Here is a 21,192-nt window from a genome sequence, read left to right on the forward strand (position 1 = left end):
GGTGAACAAAAAAAAGTATGAGAAATGATTGATGTGTGTTTCAACATTGAGAAAACCCAAGGAATTAGGAAGAAAGTTGGCATATCAGGAAATAGGAAATGATCTCACCAATTGCTAGAAGTGGTTGCTCAGTCTCTTGGAAAGTGCACCTTCAATAGATAGTACTTAAGTCATAGCATGCGCGCACACACACACACACACACACACACACACACATAATCTCTCTGCCTTATTAGCCATTTATTCTCTACTGTCTTTCAGTAGATGATTTCTTTTACCTTGTTCCTTTCTAAATATTACTTCCACTGGGACCTAATTACAACCTCTCAAAATTCACATTACATTGGAATAGATGTGAGCTCCCAATGTTATCTTTAGGCATTACAGAATATTAGAAACTAACTGTGGTTATCCATTGTGTATGCAGGTATGTAAACCTCTTTTGCCCAAATCGTTGTCAGACTGCAGTGAGAAAAGTCAAGGAAATATTTCTTACTGGCTTCTGAATGTTGTATGAATTTTTCCCGAAGAGTGATAATAATGCAAGCTGAGACTTTTTATATTCTAAAGTAAACATCCAAAGCCAGTTTTCCCCTTCTATTAAATGAACCTTTAACTGAGCTCTGAAATTGTGAGGAAGGACATACTTTGATGCCCACTATTCTGTTCAATAGCCATATTCAGAAGAGAAGTTTAATTCAAACTCCAGCCCATCAAAGCATTTTGCAGGGTTTTCAAAGCAGTTATTGTAATAGAGAGTAATTAAATATTACTGTTTTCAACTGCTTATTTATAATGTACGAAGACATTATAATGACCCCAAAGTTGGTTTGCCTTTAGAAAAATAAGGATACAAAATGCTGTGTAGAAAAGAATATGCTATCTTAAGTCTAGAGACCTGGGTTCTAGTCCCATTTCTGCTTGTGACTTAGTCTGTGGCCTCAGGAAAAGGCTTTTGTTATCGGTGAGTCTCATTTTCCTGCCTTTAATGACAAAGAAATTACAAACCTTATATCTGCAAGGCACTTAATAATTTGTCCCCTCTTCTTAAACTTGTACAAGTGAAGTTACAACATTCTATCAAGTTCAGAACATGTAGACTGTAAAATTTTACACCTACAGAACAAGTAGGTGTAAAATAGAGTCACCCATAAATCTATTACCCAGATACAGGTACAATCTATCATGATCATATTTATGTATTCCTTTCAAGTCTTTAGCTATTAGCATAAATTACCCATCATGCTGTGTATCTCTTGACATCATACATTAAGCATTTTCCATATCACTGCATATTCTTGAATGATTACAATTTTAATAACTTTAATATTTCATTGAGTGATTGTGCCATATCTTAATTGTTTCATTATTTGAAAATTTTGCGATGATTAACATTTATGCATGAATGTAGCTTACTTCTTCAATAATCTTATATATGATGTCTGAGGGTTGAGATACGCGGGTCAGAGGTTAATTTTTTTTTTTTTTTTTTGAGGCAGGGTCTCACCCTGTCGCCCACGCTGGAGTACAGTGGCATGATCTCAGCTCACTGCAACCTCCGCCTCCTGGGTTCAAGCAATTTTCTTGCGCCAGCCTCCTGAGTAGCTGGGATTACAGGTGTGCGCCACCATGCCCGGCTAATTTTTGTATTTTTATTAGAGACAGGGTTTCATCATGTTGGTAAGGCTGGTCTTGAACTCCTGATCTGGTAATTCGCCTGCCTTGGCCTCCCAAAGTGCTGGGATTACAGGCATGAGCCACCCTGCCTGGCCCAGAGGTGAATATTTTTATGGTTATTTCTATCTATTGATGACTTGTTTTGTGAAAGGGATTTTTTTTTTTTTAGCTTTAGTAGGAATGTGTGAGTGAGTCAGCATCTCCCCTATCATGCTAGTATTAAATATGTTGTTTTTTTGGTATTAGCATTTCTCTGGTTATTTGTAAATTTAGATATGTTTCCACATGTCTCATTTCCAGTTGTTTTTTTTTATTGCCTTTGAAGATGGGTACTTTCCAATCTTTAGGATCCCATTCACAGCAAATCAAAGAGGAAACATTTTAGTGAGAATTGTGCAATTGTGCATGTCTTGTAAAAGGTTCTAGAACATTTTTGACTCGCATGAAGGACTGTTTGAATAAGTTGAGACATGCCTTATTCCTAAATGGAAACATAGAGGTTGTTAAGTAGTTGTTTTCCCTACATTTCGTGCAATCACAGTTAGTACAACTCTCAGGTCAATTATTCTTGAATTTTAACCAAAAAATTCTAAATTGTCTTGACAATAAACAGGCAAAATAGGTAAAAGAAATCTGCAAAATAAGTGTAATGAGCAACTGGGACCATCCTAGCCAGATGCTGAGGTGCATTTATAAGGCAACTCTGATTGAAGGAGGAGGTGGTGCTGGAATAGATGGGAGGTCAAAGCAGTAACAGAACCCACCCAGACATAAGGCAACTGCACGTGGAATTAATTGGCAATAAAAGAACCACCTTGCTACATTCCGAAAAGGAAGGATTATTCTCATGGCATTGGGATAATTGGTCAGCGTTAATGAAAAACTTACATCATGAGTATGTATCACAATAAACCCTGATATAAATTAGTGGTCATGTTAAAAAATAAAACTAGCAAAAGTCTTCAGGCAAAGAAGAAATTTGTTATGTCTGTAGTAACTGAAAGCAGTAACTTTTAAGTTTACACCTGAGGTCCTCAAACTTTTTCTGTAAAGGGCCAAGTAGTAAATATTTTAGGCTTTGTAGGCCAGATGGTCTCTGTCACAGGTCCTCAACTCTTTGTGCTGCAAAAGCATCAATAGACAATATGTAATACGTCTCATATATAAACAAATAGAGAATATGTATGTTTATAAGAAGAGTCATAATATTGTGAATGTTAATTTCCTGACAAATCCTGTCCCATGGTGAATTTTATGAATCTTTCATTTTTTTGGCAAACTGTTTGAAAAAGCATTTCATGGCTATTTTAATTTATATTTCCCTGATTATTATTTAAGTTGTGTGTGTGTATGTATGTGTGTGCGTATGTATGTGTGTGTGTGTTTGGTATATTTGTGTGCCACTGAGGTCTCTTTTTATGTGAATTATAGGTAGGGTTAATTTATCTCACTTATTTCACCTCTCTGTCACCTGATGTCCCAATACCCTGGAGAGCTTTGTGATATCTACACCCCAGTACAGACTAATAGGTCACTGGTTTGCTTCAGAACTAGAACTCCTCCTGTGCCTTTGTGCCCAAGGGCCTGGGACTTGACTTTTGGCTCAGTTCTACTTGTCTGCTAACCTGGCCACTTGACAGTGGATTGAGGATGGAGGGCACTGAGCAGTTTTGGCTGTGCTTGACCTCCTGCTTAGTCTCCCTCCATGGTCTCTTAGAAATCTGAGACTGGGCGTGGTGGCTCACGTCTGTAATCCCAGCACTTTGGGAGGCCAAGGTGGGTGGATCACCTGAGGTCAGGAGTTCGAGACCAGCCTGGCCAATGTGGCGAAATGCCATCTGTACTAAAAATACTAAAGTTAGCCAGGTGTGGTGGCAGGAGCCTATAATCCTGGCTACTCAGGAGGCTGAGACAGGAGAATCACTTGAACCCGGGAGGCAGAGGTTGCAGTGAGCCAAGATTGTGCCACTGTACTCTAGTCTGGGCAACAGAGTGGGACTCCATCTCAAAAAAAAAAAAAAAAAAAAAAAAATGGGACTCCGTCTCAAAAAAAAAAAAAAAAAAAAAAAAAGAAAGAAAAAGAAAAAAAACAAAGAAATCTGGGTGAGTTGTTGCCTGAATCTTGTCTGAACCTGCCTATCCCCTCTGGGTCCTGAAATCTAACTGTGGGTGAGATCTGCCTTTGCATTTCTGTTCATCCAGGTGAGCAAACCTGGAGTTTGGCCTCACTCTGTCCAATTGTGTTCCTTCCAAGAGAAAAAACTGAGAAAGTGGTAAAGTCACTTGCATAAGCCACTTTCAGATCCGTAGAGGACCCACAGCATGAGATTCTGACTGTTATTATTATGGAGGTAGAAGCGTCATTTTCTTGGAGCTGTGTCTCCGTGTCTTTGGTGTGCCACAGTCACAGGCCTGCTCCTGCCCCTCCCTGCAATCTTTCCATTGTTGTGTGTGGTACAGGAACTGAGACAATTATGGCAGAGCCGAGCTGGTTTCTCTTCTCTTTTGGACATCATTGTTTGTCACAATTCTGATCACCATTTCTTCCCCTAGATCACAAAATTGTAAAATCACTGCTATATTTACATTTTCTTTTGCTGCCTGGGCTTAAAAAAGTACTATTTATAGCTTTCCTTTGAAATTCCTTTATTAATAGTCTTCCTTCACATGTATATCACTCCGTTATTTACAAAATGCTCTTACATTTAGTATTTCACTTGATCAGCATAAACACCCATGGGGTAAGCTAGGCAGGATTGTTGTCTCCATTTTACAGGTGAGGAAATTAAGGCTCAGTGAGGCCTGGAAGGCCCTGGCCTGCAGCCACTGTTGGAGTGGGTGCCAGAACTGGGTTTAGAAGTCTTATTAGGTCTCTCTTGCTGTTTTTCTTTCTGTCTACAAAAACTCCTTTTCGTTTATGAGTTTCAAAGATGTTCTTGTCTGACACATAAGGAAATTAGTGGCTTTTCTTGAGAGATCTAAGTATTACTGCATTTGCCTAATATTTCTTCTGCTATACCTGTTGGTCTGAGTGCTTTAAGAGAAGCCAGTGTATGTAAATAATCTTCCTTCTTGTCAGACATGGAGGCAGAAATTTTCGAAGAAGAGAGAGACCCTGAAGACACCGTTTGTTCTCTGCTGTTCTTAACAAGTACTGCAACCACAATTTTGGATTTTTCTCCTCGAGGCTTTCTAGTTGTAGGCTGCCACAGAATACTTCGGGGTCACAGATTCCTGTTCCCTTTTAAACTGTATCGGGCATGTATGTTATGTGACCTTTGTGTTCTGACCTTCAGATTTAGGGAACTGAAGATTTAGGAAGTCTTGTTAGGACTTAAATCCAAGTAAATTCCCTCATGAGTACAAAGACTCATCTGTGGAGGTGTGGAATGTTGGAGAGAAAGGGACTTTCATTCATCTAGCCCCCTTGGTTAGAAAACAGGGCTGGTGAGTGATAGAGCTGAGGCTAGCATGCGGAGATCAGACTAGATTCGGCTTTCTGCTGGCTTCCTCCATATCACTCAGTACTTCTGGAGTTGTAGCATGCCTCTTCCCTCTGGACTGGGAGCTTTGAGAGGGACGGCACTGGGTGTGCTCTGTGCACGGCTCTTCTAGAGGTGATCCAAGTGCTTTGCATAGGCACTCAGGATTTATTTGCTTGATGAATTTGAACCTGTCTGTTGTTGATAAAATATCATTATTGCCCATAAGGATCTTGAGGGAGTTTGTAAGGATCTTGAGGGAGTTTCAGTCAGGGTTCACTATAGGAAACAAACCACTTTAGATATTTTAAGTGGAAGGTACTTAATACAGGGTGTTTCACAGAAGTAATTAGATGGACTGCATGGAGCAGAATCGAGGCTGTCTCCAGAAATGAATCACAAAACTGCACAAAATTATTCCATTTTCTACAATCAAGCAAGACAAAAATGGTGAAGCCACCATGGGAGTTACTGAGTTCAGTGATACATCACAAAACTTATGAAACAGAGATCAAAAGCCATAGTCAGAATGATGGTAGCTGGACACTGAGACATAAGAGTCCAGATACTTACTCTTTCTGTCACGGCTGCTTTTTGACAGCCACCAAGCTGAAGACTCAATATGAGAACACGGATGCTGAAAAATCCCATGTCTGTGTCACCATTCTTCTAACAGAAAACAGGGCAAACAGCAGAAACATGTCTTCCATCTTACTTTTGCCTTTCAAATATCAAGCCAATTACATATATTTTGGCAGAATTTCTTTTGCAATCAAACCTTACCTGCAAGACAGCCTGTGCAATATGGGAAGTTTGAGTGTCGATCCACCATATCCACCACATTAAGGGTAATGGTTTTCATATTTCGGGCATGTCTTCCATAAGGCTTTGTGTGTAGTAGATATTAAGTTGGAACCAGAGTAACAATTACGTTCTGTTACATCTCTACTTGTCAGTGTAGTTAGTTATATAACAGAATGGACTGCAACAGTTTTACTTTAGGGAATCCCTAAGGGGGAATTCCTATTTATCAGAAAAATGCTGTAAGGAGGGAAGACCCTGAGGTGGGAGAGTATTCTAAACTGTTTTGGTTTCAAACATCTTGGAAAGTACTACATGGAGACATGCGATATTATAACATATCAGTGCTTACCATGTCTAGGGGGAGTTCTGTCTTAAAAAAGCTTGCCAACCTTCTATGCTGTTGCTCCCTCGCTGCACTGTTTTGACCCCACTTTCCTCCTCACCAGCCAAATACAAGTTTTGCAATGAGAATTAATGTAAAATGGTTTCTTTATAACAAACTAAATAAACTTATTCTTAAAAGGAAACATAGAGGTTGTTAAACCATTGTTTTCCCTACATTTCATGCAATCACAGTATAACTCACAGGTCAGTTATTCTTGAATTTTAACCAAAAATTTCTAAATTGTCTTGACAATAAACAGGGAAAATAGGTAAAAGAAATTTCCAAAACAAGCAGAATGAGCAACTGGGACCATCCTGGCCAGATACTGAGGTGCATTTATAAGGCAACCTTGATTGAAAAAGGAGGTGGTGCTGGAATAGATGGGAGGCCACTGCAGTAACAAAACCCACCCAGACACAAGGCAACTGCACGTGGAATTAATAGGCCATAAAAGAACCACCTTGAAACATTCCGAAATGTTGAGCCTTCACTGAATTCTTCTGACTTTTCCCTCAACTCTGTGTAACCCCTATTTAGAAATGTGAAATAGTTGTTAGTAATCCCTTCCACCTTTACATTGTACCCTAGTGAGTGCATTTGGATGTATTTTAGAAACTTTTTTTTTTCCTGCTCCAAATTAAGAATCAGGCAACATATTGTCCTTCTAGTACTTGTAACCAAGTATATATTATAAAATCACTGATAATCTCGTATGTGTGGGGTCAGGTGTTAAAGATATAATTGAAGTAAATACTCTGATTTATTTTTATTTTTATTTTAAGAAAAAGTGACATTTTTGCTTCAGGAGAAAGAGGCTGAGTGAATAGGTTAGTTGATCATAGTTTCTGCTAGGTTTCTGCTATATCTTGCTTTTCTCCCGAAGATTCATTTTAGTACCTTCTTTCCTTCTTAAGAGCACATGCTCCTAAAGCAGGGAAGCCCCCAAAGCCTGCTCTACTTCCCGTTGCTAATTGCTGTGGCCTCTTATCCACGCCAGTAATGAACCAAAAGTATGGGAGGGCTTTAGCCATATGGAACTTCTGGGAGAGGACTTGACTGTATTCAGGATTCACTTGGACTAAACGACCAAAACCTCATTATCACAGTGTTTTCAGTAGGTGATTATATGAGTTATCGTCAAAACTGGGACACTTTTGCAAAGGGGCACTGTTAATAATTACACCAGAACAGCAGGTATAAATTGGAGATGTATGGTCATCCTAATTATACAGAGCTTTCAAGAACAGTGTTTGAAATGTGAATTAAAACGATTCAAAACCAGAGCTTAAGTCTTAGTATTTTCATGGGTTTAAGTTTACCTTCTCTTTTATATAACAATCACTTGCTGAGATCTGATGATGGGATATACTGTGTATTAGGTCCTAGGAATATATAGATAAAGAAGATACCAATTTTGTTTTTTTCTTCACTCACAGTATTGTAATATTTTAGACCAGTGGGTTTCCAGTCTGGCTTATAGCATACTAGAGATACTAGGGCAATAATGCATTTTATGCTTCCCCCAAATTAAAGTATGTTTTGCCAAAGTATGATGATTTAAATGCCCCTGTAATGGTTTTATTAATTTGTCTATTTATACTTGGGGTTTTGTTTATGATTTGGCATGAAGAAACCATTTATTTTGCTAAGGAAAAGTTTGAAAGCTACTGGTTCGAGACTTAAAAATTTATCTTTAATATTTGGTTATAAAGTCGTAAGGCTACTTTTTAAAGAGGGGAAGAACTAGACTGATTAAAGCTGAAACACATAAAGATGTAAACTGAGTGGGAAACAAATAAATTACCTGAAATATATAAAGGTCTGCTATGTATTAGAGGTTTTGTGATTCTAGAGGGCACAGGTAGGACCAATAGGTGGTACTTATGGGAATACAGGCTTCAGCTGCAGAAAACTTTCTAGCAGTCATAACTTTTCTGCCACGGAAGGGGCTGTCTTGTAAGGTAATGAGTTCCTTGTCATTGGACATGTACAAGTGAACTCACAGATGGTGGGTAAGCTTCATCTTGAGCTCCACGTTAGATAAAATGTCTTCATTAACAATTTCACACTTCAAGGATGTTAAACTTCTGTATTGGTGAATGTTGGGTCCTTTGCTACTTCTTTAAAAATATCTAAAGTGTGTGTGTGTGTGTGTGTGTGTGTGTGTATTTGTGTTTTATTTCCCCAGAACATTAGCTGAGTATATTTTTCATGTATTTTATTTTATATTTTTACACAGTGGTCAATAATTGATAAAAATACAGAGCTACTACAACAGTTCTCTCATCAAGAGAAACTTAAAAGGGATAATGTCCATAGATGTGATTCTGAAACTGATTTGAAACAGCCTGGTTCATTTTTACTGTGTTGCCATTGGTTAATGCTTAACCAGATTTTGTCTCTGTTTCAAAATCTTGAAATAAAAGTGGAACAACTTCCAACACGACTTAAGAAAAAAGGTCCCCAGTTGAAAATGCTTCCAATTGTTTTGCTATTAAATGTGAAATTGCAAAACTAGCCTCTCTTACATAATTTAAACTAGTGAGAAGCTTGCCTGTTTTTCATACCATTTCAAATACTGAGAAATAATTTCTCTAGGCTCTTGGAATTAGAGTTAAATAAAAATTATATTTCAGAGTATATAATGCATGAAGTTGGATTTCTTTGTTTTCTAAAACTGTATCTCATGGTCCTTGAAGGTTGATAATTTATATCTCTGGTACCACTTTATTTTTCTATTATTTGTGGATTAACAATTTTAAATTTAGCAATATACTTATATTTTGCTTTAGAATAAAGTTGATTTTTAAAAACTTATTTAGAGACAGGGTCTCATTCTATTGCCCAGGCTGGAGTGCAGTGGCATGATCGTGGCTCACTGTAACCTTGAACCCCTGGTCTCAAGTGATCCTTCCACCTCAGCCTCCGGAGTAGCTGGGATTAGAGAGGTGAGCCACCATTCCCAGCTAATGTTTTTTAGAAATTATTATTATTTTTTTTTTCCAGAGACACATCTTGTTGTGTTGCGCAGGCTGATCTCGAACTCCAGGCCTCAAGCAATCCAGGGTCTCCTCCCAAAGTGCTAGGATTATATGTGTGAGCCACTGCTCCCAGCTGAGCTTTTTCTTAATAGATATTTAAGATGATATGTAATTAGAGAATCGGAGATTAAACTGGAAACTTTACAATAACAATAAAATATTAATTCAATAATAGTAATTTAAATTACAGGCCAGGTGTGATGACTTTAATCTCAGAAGTTTGGGAGGCCAGGGTGAGAGCACCGCTTGAGCCCAAGAGTTCGAGACTAGCCTGGGCAACATAGTGAGACCCTGTCTTTACAAAAAAAATTAAAAAAATTTGCCAGACATTGTGGCACACCTATAGTCCCGACTACTTTGGAGAGGCTGAGGCGGGAGAAATACTTGAGTCTAGGAGTTGCAGGCTTCAGTGAGCCATGATGGTACCATTGCACTACAGCTTGGGTAACAGAGTGAGACCCTGTCTCTAAATAATAATAATGATAATAATAATAAAAATAAACAAATAAATAAATTATAATGTCCAAACTCAATTCAAAAGCTCTAAGATAATTTATAGTAGTTCTGATGTAGGATACAAACAACACAGTTGACAGTTTTGTGAACAATATGATGTTCAAAAGGCTGAAGTATAATCTCTAACTCCCCATCTTGTTGCTATGATTACTCTTAGCAGATTATGTGGCCTGAATAAACATTGCTTCACAGTCACAAGCAGTGTTACCAGATGTAAATATGTCTTAACGATCATCAATAGTAGACTCATATTCATCGAAGGAAAAATTAAGAATTTCTCCTTTTTCAAGTTATAACTAAAATTGCTTTTAAAATCTTCCTTATTTTATTGAGATATCAAAATAAATATTCAATAACAGAGAAATACAAACAGAATCATTAAAAAATTAAGATAATTAGAACATCCTGAAGTGGTAACAAAATTTCATGGCCTGACTAATGGTCATGACACACTTGTAAATGGATATCTAAAATGGAGTGTTTACATGTTTTAATACAAGTTTGAACAAGCTGTCAGGGAAACACAGCTAAGTGAGCTGCAGTTAACTTGCAGACTTACACAGTTATTGGTAGGTTTAGAAAGAGAAGATGCTAGATAACTGTTAAAGAGATTGCTAGGTCTCATTAGAGATCATATTGGTGATTTTTCCTATCGTCACTTTTTCCTGGGTGAGGGGCAAAATCTTTATGAATTAGGCACTTAGCATCTCACCTTTAGAAATCCAGATTTCCACCTTTAGAAGCAGATTTACTGAACTCAAAGAGGTGCAGGCTATTGTTGCCTGTTTTCTCTTGGCCTTGAACAGAAAAGCGGTCTGTAAGAATCAAGGACTTAGAAGAAACCTGCTAAGGAGCCCATTTTTTTGCCAGCACTGCACACTCCACAGACTAGCTGTAACATTGTGGATCATAAGAAGTTGTGGGAGGAGATTTTGAAGATCATCATTAGTTGCTTATTATTTTAAATCTGCAGAAACTGAGGTCCAGAGAGAATTCACATTTTCTTGGTTACTTTGCCACGTGGAACAATTGTTATCAAATGTGACCTGGAATGCAAGGTTGGGGCCATTTATCTTCTGTGCTAATTTTCAGTGCCATGGTTGCGAACTTTCTTGGCAGAGAAATTGTTTACTTCTGTGCCCTATTCCATTGCCTTTTACCTACCCCATCTAGTTATAATCTAGCAATAGAGTTATAAGCTTGTTTAATCAAACTTTCCCACTGCAGATGCTCTTTGGAGACAGAATATTTGGGTTTAAACCCAGCCTCTGATATGTTCTAGCTGCTCTATTACATTGGATAAGTTTATTTAGCTTCTCTAAATCTCAGTATTTGAATACTCAAATTAGAAGACATAAATTATTTCCTAAGATTTCTCCTAGCTGGGGCTCTCTATGACCTTTTAGCTCTTAAGTAGTCTGTCCTGACTATTGTCAACCATGTCTTTTTTTCCTTGACTGAAATTGTGGCAAACAAAAGGCCACTTAGTCAGTATTTGTTCCGTCCTTAACCTTCTCTCCTGAGAGTCCTGATCTTTCAGTGCTGTTGTTTCCCTGTCAGGGTTGATTGTTTCCTTTTCGAGTGCCATTCTGAATCTGAAGTGAAAGTGCAGTGTGGAGGCATGTCACTGTTGTGTCTCACTTCTTTTTCTGTTTTTTTTTGAGATGGAGTTTCACCCTGTCTCCCAGGCTGGAGTGCAGTGGCGCGATCTCGGCTCACTGCAACCTCTGCCTCCTGGGTTCAAGTGATTCTCCTGCCTTAGCCTCCCAAGTAGCTGGGACTACAGGTGTGCACCTCCGTGCTCGGCTAATTTTTGTATTTGTAGTTGAGAAGGGGTTTCAACATGTTGGCCATGCTGATCTTGAACTTCTGACCTCAAACGATCTGCCTTCCTCGGCCTCCCAAAGTGCTGGGATTACAGGTCTGAGCCACTGGGCCCGGCCCTGTCTCACTTCATCTGAGACAATGTTTACTTGTCTAGACCTGATGCTTCTCTCCCTTGCTGCTTCGTAGTTTATTTGGATCCTGAAATGCCGCTGAGTTTTTCTTGTCACCTGCAGCATTGCCAAGAACAAGGAGTGCACCATTAGTGTTAATTTATTTTTTCTGGTACTCTGTGCAAGGCAGATGGGCATTTAATGTGCTGATTCCAACCCTACCTTCCCTCATCTACACTCCCTGGTCTCATAGGAGTTAAAACATAGTTTTGTAAGAAACCTTAGCTCCTTGAACTTGTGGACTTGTGGGAGAATCATGGAAACATGAGAGTTAGAGGGAATGGTAGTGGATATCTAATCTTTAGTGTACAGATAGGAAGGGTCACTGAGGTTCAAAGAGGTTAAGAACGAAAGTCATAGACCCAATTAGTGACTGAGCTAGATAGAAAGTACGCCCAAGTCCTCTGCATCTAAGTCTAGTGCCTTTTCCAGTTTTTCCAAATGTCTCTCAGATAGCCTATATAAAGGTTTGGCATTTCTGTAGCGTTGTTCTCTCGTTACCTCTTCTGAGCAATGCCAGCTGTCCATGCAGAGAGTGGGGCACTTAGCCAGTGCTGGGCCAAAGCTGTCTGTAAGAAGAAGTTGAGTGAATACATTGACATTTTCAGCCCATGGTAGATCCTGCTTTGCCCTTCCGGCTCTATGTGACCTGATGCTTCAGAGGAAGAGTGAATACATTTGCTGTTCAACTAACAATTGTGTGTAATTTTCAGCCTGCCTTATTCTTCAATGCTGTCTTCCCACGCCTCCACCACATGCCACAGCATATCTGCTTCTCAATTACGCTGGTAGGGACTTACCCCGTTTGGAAAATGTTTGCCTAAATACTTATTTACTTGTGCATGATACATCTTGATTGATACCTTGTTAATCTCTGAGATCAACCCAAGAATCCTTCCTTCAAGGGGGAGGATAGAAGAGTCAGGGAAACGGGTGACAGAAAAAGAGAAAAAGATGACTGTGCTTCCTCACTGATGAGCAAAGAGGAGAATTACAGATGATATCAAAACAATGAGGAGAATCACGGGTGATATCGAATCTGCTTTACTTGGCGTTGGCTACTTGTAAAGTCAAGATCTTTCATAGACTCATAAAAGCTTGTGAGCAGAGTTGTCATTTGTACCATCTAATTCCATCACTACATTTTTCGAGAAGGACACAAGATGTCAGAGATAACGGAAGTTACACAATGGGCTCATGGCGGAGCTAAGACTAGAAGCTGGGTCTGAATTCTGAAGATCAGGCATCTTTCCACTAGATACTGAGATGTGAACAATAATGGAGAGCCGTGTAGCCCAGAGGGGGAACCACATTATACCAGTTTAGTGGATGATTAGGAAAGCAGTTTTGAAATTCCAGGAAGGTACTGACTTTTGTATAAAGAGAATGTTTAAAAAAAAAAAACCTTCAAAGTTATAGGAGAGTGTTATTTAAATTGTAACAGCTTGTTTAAATGAAGAAAATGTTGCTAAGGGACATGAATGCTAAACGTTAGTCTGCCATCAGCTACTTCTGATGTTTAAGTCAAATAGTCCCTCAATTCTGTGGTGTTAATCTATGTCCCTTTTCTAATATCATTCATTTATTCAGTGCACACTGACCAAGAGCTAGGCCTTGAGTTAGTTGCCAGGAAGATATAGGGACTAATACAATGTCATTTAAAGATTAATAGAAATGCTCTAAGTCAATTATTCTCAACCCTTGAATCAGAGTATATACATAAAGATCCCCATATGAGGTTAGTGTGCAGACTGTTTTGATAAACACTACTCTAAGTTTATTGCACTGGATGTTGGATAATATGATGTAACGGTTGTTTGTTTTTCAGTTTTGGTGGTCTATATAAATCTTTTTAGAAGAGTAGCATATTGATTTGGAGGAAAAAAAGGAAAATATGACCAAACACTACTTCTTTCTGTTTTTGTGGATGACAGTGACTTGGCGTTCACATGGTATCCTGAGAGAGGCTTAGTAGCTTTGTTAGTATTAATTGTCAGTTTGCCTATGGCACTAAGTTTTCCCACCTATGTGGGGTGGGTCCTGGTCATCACATAGCCTTTTGTAGTTATTTGCTTTCTGTTGTGCCTTGATTTTTTTTTCTGTTGACTATTGGCTTCATCACTTTGTGGTCCTGTGGCTTATTATGATTAGATTTGAGGGTACAGAATAGAGAAAACATTATGGCAAGTAGAATTCAAGAGCTGGAATGGAAATAATAAGAGCAAAAACTACTGTTAAGTGCTGATTTCCTTGAATTGTGGTGTTTTCCTTTCTTCTCCAAATAGGGAGGTAGTACAGAGTGAAGACCGGAGATTTGGAGTCAAAGATCTGTGTCCCAGCTTCAGCTTTGCTATTTGTTAGCTGTATATCCTTGAGCAAGTTATTCAACCTCTTACAGTCTTACTTTCTTGATTTGCTAGATGTGGGTAATGATAGTGCTACCTCATATGGCAGTCAGGATGACTGTGTGGCCATTGAAAATTTGCTAGACATATAATAAACCTTCAATAAACACTTGTTTATTGTCAGTCTCTAGTCTTCTTAGGACGGCTGGGGGAACAGACAGAAGAGCAGCAGAGGAGTTGATAAGTGAAACCTCTTAGGTTCTTCTTAATTGCTTGCATTTGACAATTTCTGAAAGAGCAATGCTGAGGAAGCAGCAGCTCCCCAGCTCCCTTCAGCAGTAGGCATCTTGCTTAGAGGAGGGCCACTGCTCTTGCTTTCCTGTCTGCTGATGGTGGTTGTGTATTCTCAGAGCCTCTCTGGAAATCTTCCCTTTCACTTCTTGCTTTCATGATGATTATGAACTTCGAGTGAAACCTAGCTAGAATGAGGGGAAGTAAGAGCAGTGTAAATCTTGGTCCAGCAACACCAGTTCTCACCACTGCTTATCTTTGTGTTTACATGGGTCTCTCTTAGAAGCCAAGAGCCCCAATGATATGTGTTAGTTCATCTGTTCATTAAACTTGTGAAGTTTCATCAAACCCATTTATCAAAATGAAGGGCTGTAATGAAGATTTTAGAGAAAGAAAGCACTCTAAAATATTAGAGCTGATTGGGACTTTACAGGTATTCATTTTGCAAATGAGTGTCATCTCTTGTTAAAGGTCACACTTGTATAGCTGAGACTAGAACTGGGGCCACAGGGACTCTATGTCTATACTATTGGATTTATCACTTTCCTTGGATCCACCCTACATGATTCAATTTTTAATACCTGGAGTTTTCACTCTTGTTATCTTCCTATTCAAGGATAAAAGCTCTAGCTTCTTATCTTTATATAAGACCTTTAAAAGGCAGAACTCATGTTATCTTTTAAAACTTTCCTCTAACTATTCTCCCTGAATCCCTCATTTTGGTGCCGCTGGTCTGATCCCTGTCCTACAGAAATGCCTTGCTTCATACCCAAGCTCACAGTATTATTTCTAATCTTTGCCCTGGTTACTCCAGTTTTCTTTTATTTACTCAGCATTCAAAGTCCTGGTTAAGGGCTACCTCTGCCAAGCTTATGCTAGCTTTTCTGACATCCCCCAAGATTTTTCATGTGCTTTCTGTGTTGCTCTCTTTCTCTTTTCACATTTATAAATATTTCTTCCTCAAATAGTCTTTGAGCTCTTTGAGTAAAGAATAAGAATCTGATTCATCTATAGCTCCAGTGCCAGGCAAATAAATTCATTCATTCATTAAATTAACAGACATTTTTATTGAGTACCTATCATGTGGTAGCCCCTGGAATTATAAAATGACAAATATTTCCACTCTCAAGGATTTACGAATTTAGTTTGGGGAACAGGAAAACAGATGGGCAGATCACCATGTGAAGAATATGTGACAACAGTATGTAGATGCTGTGGGATTGTACTATAAGGATATATAACTTGAACTGTAGAATATAGTGCAAGATTTGCCTTCAAGGACTAGTAGAAAGTAATGCTTATGATCTAAATTGATGCATAGTACGTTGGAAGTCATTTTTAGACAAGAAGTAGCTTGTTTCAGAGGGAGCAGAGATCAAACCTAGGGAAAAAATGTGAATTTCTATCAGAAAAGTACTGCAAAATGACCTCAGAATAAATAGAAAACTACTACTATTATCATAGAAGTTACTGGCAATATGATTAATGTCTGTTAAAAGAAGATATATTTAGATGACTTTATGCTGAATTTGGATAACCTTTAAAAAACCAGATAATTCCAGTGTAGTTATTAAATAACCTAGACAGTAGAGGAGGTTGGAGAAAACTCCCCTATCAAAACCTAATCATGATAAGTAAAACAAGCAGAAAAAAATGCTATAAAATGATCTTTATTATGATTATATGTACACAAATTATAAATAAAATAACCTAGTTAATTCATTAATATATCAAAACACAAGTGTAACAAAGGATTTGTTCTAGGCATGCAAAGATGGTTCAATATCTAGACTTTATCAACATATTTCATTACATCATCAAATTAAGGGAGGGAAAAAGAGTTGAATGTATCAGTAGCTGCTAAAGAGGGCACTGCAGCTGTAACTAGATAGGATTTTATTCCACAAATGCAAAGATAGTTCAATATCTGGAAATCTATCAGCATGCTTCATTACATCACCAAATTAAGGGAAGAAAAAAGAGATGATTGTATCAGTGAATGCTATAGCAATTCTAGAAAGATATGAGTAACTAAGAAAGAGTAACGTTCATTCATTCTCCCATTTCTATGTAACATACTTGTTTAAGGGGCTTCCTGCCTAGGCATTGTGCCGGTATAGTGAGACTAGTTGGAGTTTCCAACTTGTTGGGACATGTAGGCAGGTAAATAAATGGCTTTCTTGTGGATTGTTATAAGTATGCAGAAAGTACTAAAGAGCCTAGAAAAAGGAATTAGGCTACTCTTCTTTGGAGAAGTTAGGGAAATGTTCACAGAGTTAGAGACATTTGAGCTGAGACAATATAAAAATATAGGGCTTGGTAGAACGTGAAGAGAGGGAAACGGCATTGTTGATGGTGAACACAGCATGAGAAAGGGCTCAGAATCATGAAAACTTATTATAAATCCTGGGAATGGGGTCACTGGGTCACTGCTGACATGCAGAAGAATGGTAAGAGAAGATACTGAGAAGGTCATCTGCAAACAAATGGTTGGTCAGAAGATGGGCCTCTCAGGAGGAGCAGCTGGGGGTGCTTCTTCATGGAGGGCAGCATGTGGGTAATTTATGATGCTGGGGATAACTGAAATGACTGTGGAGCCAATGATTTGCATATTGATGCTTACATTTTATTTATACTCTCCCAGAAATTGCCTATTTCTTTATATCTATGCTATATCCGAAAAGCCAAGATGATACAGTCAGTCAGTAACTTGGGATTACTATGAAAAATGTGAATCTTTGCTAAAGAAAATACTGCATCCTATATTAACCAATTTTTCAACCTTTTATTATAAAATGACTTTAGATTTATAGAGACCTTCCAAGGATAGTATTAAGCCATTTTAAAAATTATAATTAACATTTATACTACCAATGTGCATAATGCATTAAAAGTTTCAAACCTTTACTTGATCCCTTTTATTTCACACTTATATTCACTTTAGTCATACTGAAAGCAAACCAGTCACTTTTATCACTTTTATCCCAATTTAGTAGAAGACCAAGCCTCAATTAAAAGCAAAAGCAAAACCAAAATTGGCATTTCTCAGCCATGTGAGATGGGTTTGGTTTTGGTATTTAGAAAAAAAAAATCATCTGAAGTTATTCCAAATGAACAGCTAAATTTAAAAACCACGAGTAAAACAGACATTCATTGGTTGTTTTTCTATATTGGTTTTGTGCTAGGCCTTAATGGTAGTTTATAAATGTGTAAAATATGGTCCCTACCCTTTTAAGGAACTCAAGTTTAGCAAGTATGTGTGTGTCTTTGTGTGTGTGTATATATATACATGTATGTATGTGTGTGTATATATGAATATGTAAAAGGTACGGGGGAAAAAAAAAGAAAAGAAAGGCCCTGTAACCAGAGTGAAAAGCCAGTACCATCACTGGCTTCAATAGCATGTGTCCTGATTCCCAGTTTAGAGTCTTTGTCATTGATTCATATTATCCTCGTCTTTTAAGAAAACTATACATCAAGCTGTTCTTCCAAGCAAGATGGTCATAAAATTGCCATTGACTTTCTACAAGAATAGAGGCTTCTTTCTTTCTCACTTTGCATAGCACTCTATACTATAAAAAGTACTTTAATATCATCTCATTGGTTGCCATAAAAATTCTGAGAGTTAAGGAAGACAGAGGTTTATATGTTTGTTTGTTTTTTGAGAGAAGGTCTCCCTCTGTTGCCCAAGCTGGAGTACAGTGGTGCAATCACAGCTTACCGCAGCCTCAATCTCCCAGGCTCAAGTGATCCTCCAACCTCAGCCTCTTGAGTAGCTGGAACAACAGGTGTGTGCCATTATATCCTGCTAATTTTTTAATTTTTTGTAGAGACCGAGTCTCATTCTATTGCCCAGGCTGGTCTCAAACTCCTGGCCTCAAGTGATCCTTCTGCCTTGGCCTCCAAAGTGCTCGGATTAGAGGCGTGAGCCATTGTGCTTGGCTGAGTCCTCTGAGACAGTGAAACTATCTGAGGCTCTAGAGGAGATGCTGTTCAAAGTCATGCCACTTGTTGGTGGTGTGGACTGATGTTAATATCCAGGCAACACTGTTTCCCAGCTCTCCCCTCCACCCTGTCTCTCTATTACTATGCCATGTACTGAGGCCTTTGATTTCTGTGTTCTGATGCTCTTTGTCTTTACAGACATCTGGAGGTAATTGTGTAGCCCTCTTAATTAATTCAGTTCAATTAATAAATTAGTAGGTGGCTTTTGGGCTGGGGGCGCTTACAGGGTGCCTTCCGGGCGTCCCTGTGCTGGAGAGCTCTTGCAATCAGGCTTGGAGAGCCCTCCTCGGCAGCAGCCTCTGAGTCTCATCCCCAGCAGGCAGGCTGACTGGAGAGGTGATTGGCTTACCCTGACAGAGGAGACATTTCCTCTCTTCAAATATTATATGCAATCTGATCAGAGCAGCATCTGGGCTGGGCTGATTGTTCCCCTCCTAGTTTAAGCAAGCTTTTCATGAAGGTCCAACATGGTATCAGCTCAACACACAAGTTGATGGGCATTTCTTTGTTGTGGGGGGCTGACCTTTGCATTACATGTGTTGAATATTCTATCCTCTGGTCCTAAATTCTAATAATTGTCCCACACGATGGGGCAACCAATATGCCCCTCTTCCCCTTTTCCACATACCCCTTGGTGGGGACCAGAGCTGCTCCTGCAGATGGATCATTTAAAAGTGTCCTGCCAGGTATCTGTTAAAACCCTGTTTCCAAAATAAACTTTCAGTGGTTCCTTAATGCCTGAAGAATAAATTTAAACTCAACTGTGGCTGCTGAGCTGTCTGTGCTTTGGTTTCAACCCACCTTTTAGTTCTTTTGCTTGCTACTTTCTGTTATTCGCCCTCCAAGCACACTAAACGTAAATGCTGTGTGCTTTTCTGCCTATATAATTTTGCCAACATTTTTCAGGTTCAACCCTACTTAGCACTCAAACCCAGTCTGTATATCACCTCATCAATAAAATCTTGTTAATTCTGCCCCCACCAAGAAGTGAGCCTCTCTTTTTCTGCATCTCAGCAACACTTGTTCTTAACCTCACTTAGGTAACTTCGCACTTCATTTAGGCATAACCATTTAATTGGTGAGATAATTAATTTAATAGATTATTAATAAAATTCAAGCTCTTTTCCATCCTCCTACCATAAAATCTCCTTCAAGTTAGGAACCATTTCTTATTCATATCTATTTCCCAAGAGTGGCTAGGCACTAAAATAGGTAACTATAGGAAGGCAGATATTCAAGTTAGAGGCAGTGTTCTCTTCCTGCTCCTCCTCTTTCTCTTTCTTTCTCCTTTTCCTCTCCTTCCTCCTTTTCCTCCTCCTCTTTCTATTCATGATTCCTCTGCCTCTTCATTTTTCTTTCTTCCGTTTTCTTTCACCCTTCTTTCCAGAGAACTTTATCAGGATGCGTTTAGTATGGATTAAGGTGAAATAGCAATGAAATGAGGAGTATTGTCTTCGTTTTCATGCTTCCATAAAAACAGTGTTTCTTTTTCATTGCAGATTCCAACAATGTCTCACCCATCTTGGCTGCCACCCAAAAGCACTGGTGAGCCCCTCGGCCATGTGCCTGCACGGATGGAGACCACCCATTCCTTTGGGAACCCCAGCATTTCGGTGTCTACACAACAGCCACCCAAAAAGTTTGCCCCGGTAGTTGCTCCAAAACCTAAGTACAACCCATACAAACAACCTGGAGGTGAGGGTAAGTGCTGGGATTTCAGAGTTGGTTACTTGGAGTAGGAAAATTCAGTTATATAGGTGATTTGTAGTACAAAGTTGTGTCAGAAAAACATAGTTTGTGAATCCACAGCGTGGTTGTCATAGGCTACTAAAAGTAAAGGAGACCCCGGAAATAGTCTAGACCAACCCCGTCTTTTAGGAAAAAGACTTTTTATGGGTTATATGGCTATGGTTGCATAATGAAATAGGGTTAGAGCTCAAACTAGAAACCTGGCCTCTTTAGTCACAGCTCAATGCCTTTCTACTGCATTATCTTCCACCTCCATCTCATTCTCTTGTAGGGTTTTAGCTACCAGACAGTCATCCCTCCCTCTTGCCGTTGGACAAATGTCCACAAATGCTGCCAAGCAGTAGTCCAATCAGAAACTTATACAAAGTGAACCTAATAAAGTGCATGGAATTGTTTACCTCCTCTGGCTGTTTTTCTTCCCTTAGGCTGCTGAAGGATAAAGTTGTCTAGAGTGTTCTGTGAGATCTGCATTTGTTGAATCTCCCAGAAAAATATGAGTGAAGCCTAGTTCCAGGGGTTTTAATAACAATGCATTCAGTTTACATCAAGTAGAGTTTGAAGGTCTATGTGAGCTCCAGCTCTCATGTGTATGTATACACTCACACACGGAGCCTCAGAGGCGGTATAAATGGTACCATACTCTTTGGTTGAAAAGGTTCCATATTTTTACCAATGAATGTTAGCAGCTTATTCAAACTCAAGAAAAAATAACTTAAAATAAAAAAAAAACTGAAGAATATTAGACTTCTAGGAGCTGAGAGAGAAGAGGCAGTGAAAAGAGATTTAACTCCCTTTGTTTTCTGTCCCTGTCCCACCATTAAAAAAATTATTAATATCTTACCCTCTCCGTGATGTTTCCAGTTGCTTCTTGGATGACATTAATGTTTGTTTTGTCAATAT

At 38.8% G+C, this 21,192-nt stretch overlaps 1 protein-coding gene across 14 annotated transcripts in view; it reads left to right on the top strand.

Moving 5' to 3' along the window:
* LPP (LIM domain containing preferred translocation partner in lipoma) overlaps positions 1-21,192 on the top strand; it is a 726,282-nt gene that overhangs the window by 232,675 nt on the left and 472,415 nt on the right. For all 14 annotated transcript variants that reach the window (XM_016942488.3, XM_063807418.1, XM_009446998.5 and 11 more), the window contains one exon: positions 20,043-20,244. In XM_016942488.3, coding sequence (XP_016797977.1) covers positions 20,052-20,244 — 193 coding nt within the window. In that variant the 5' untranslated portion in view covers positions 20,043-20,051. The remainder of the gene's footprint in view (positions 1-20,042; positions 20,245-21,192) is intronic.

The sequence above is a fragment of the Pan troglodytes genome, chromosome 2, assembly GCF_028858775.2.
Source record: "Pan troglodytes isolate AG18354 chromosome 2, NHGRI_mPanTro3-v2.0_pri, whole genome shotgun sequence".
Taxonomy (NCBI): Eukaryota; Metazoa; Chordata; class Mammalia; order Primates; family Hominidae; genus Pan; species Pan troglodytes.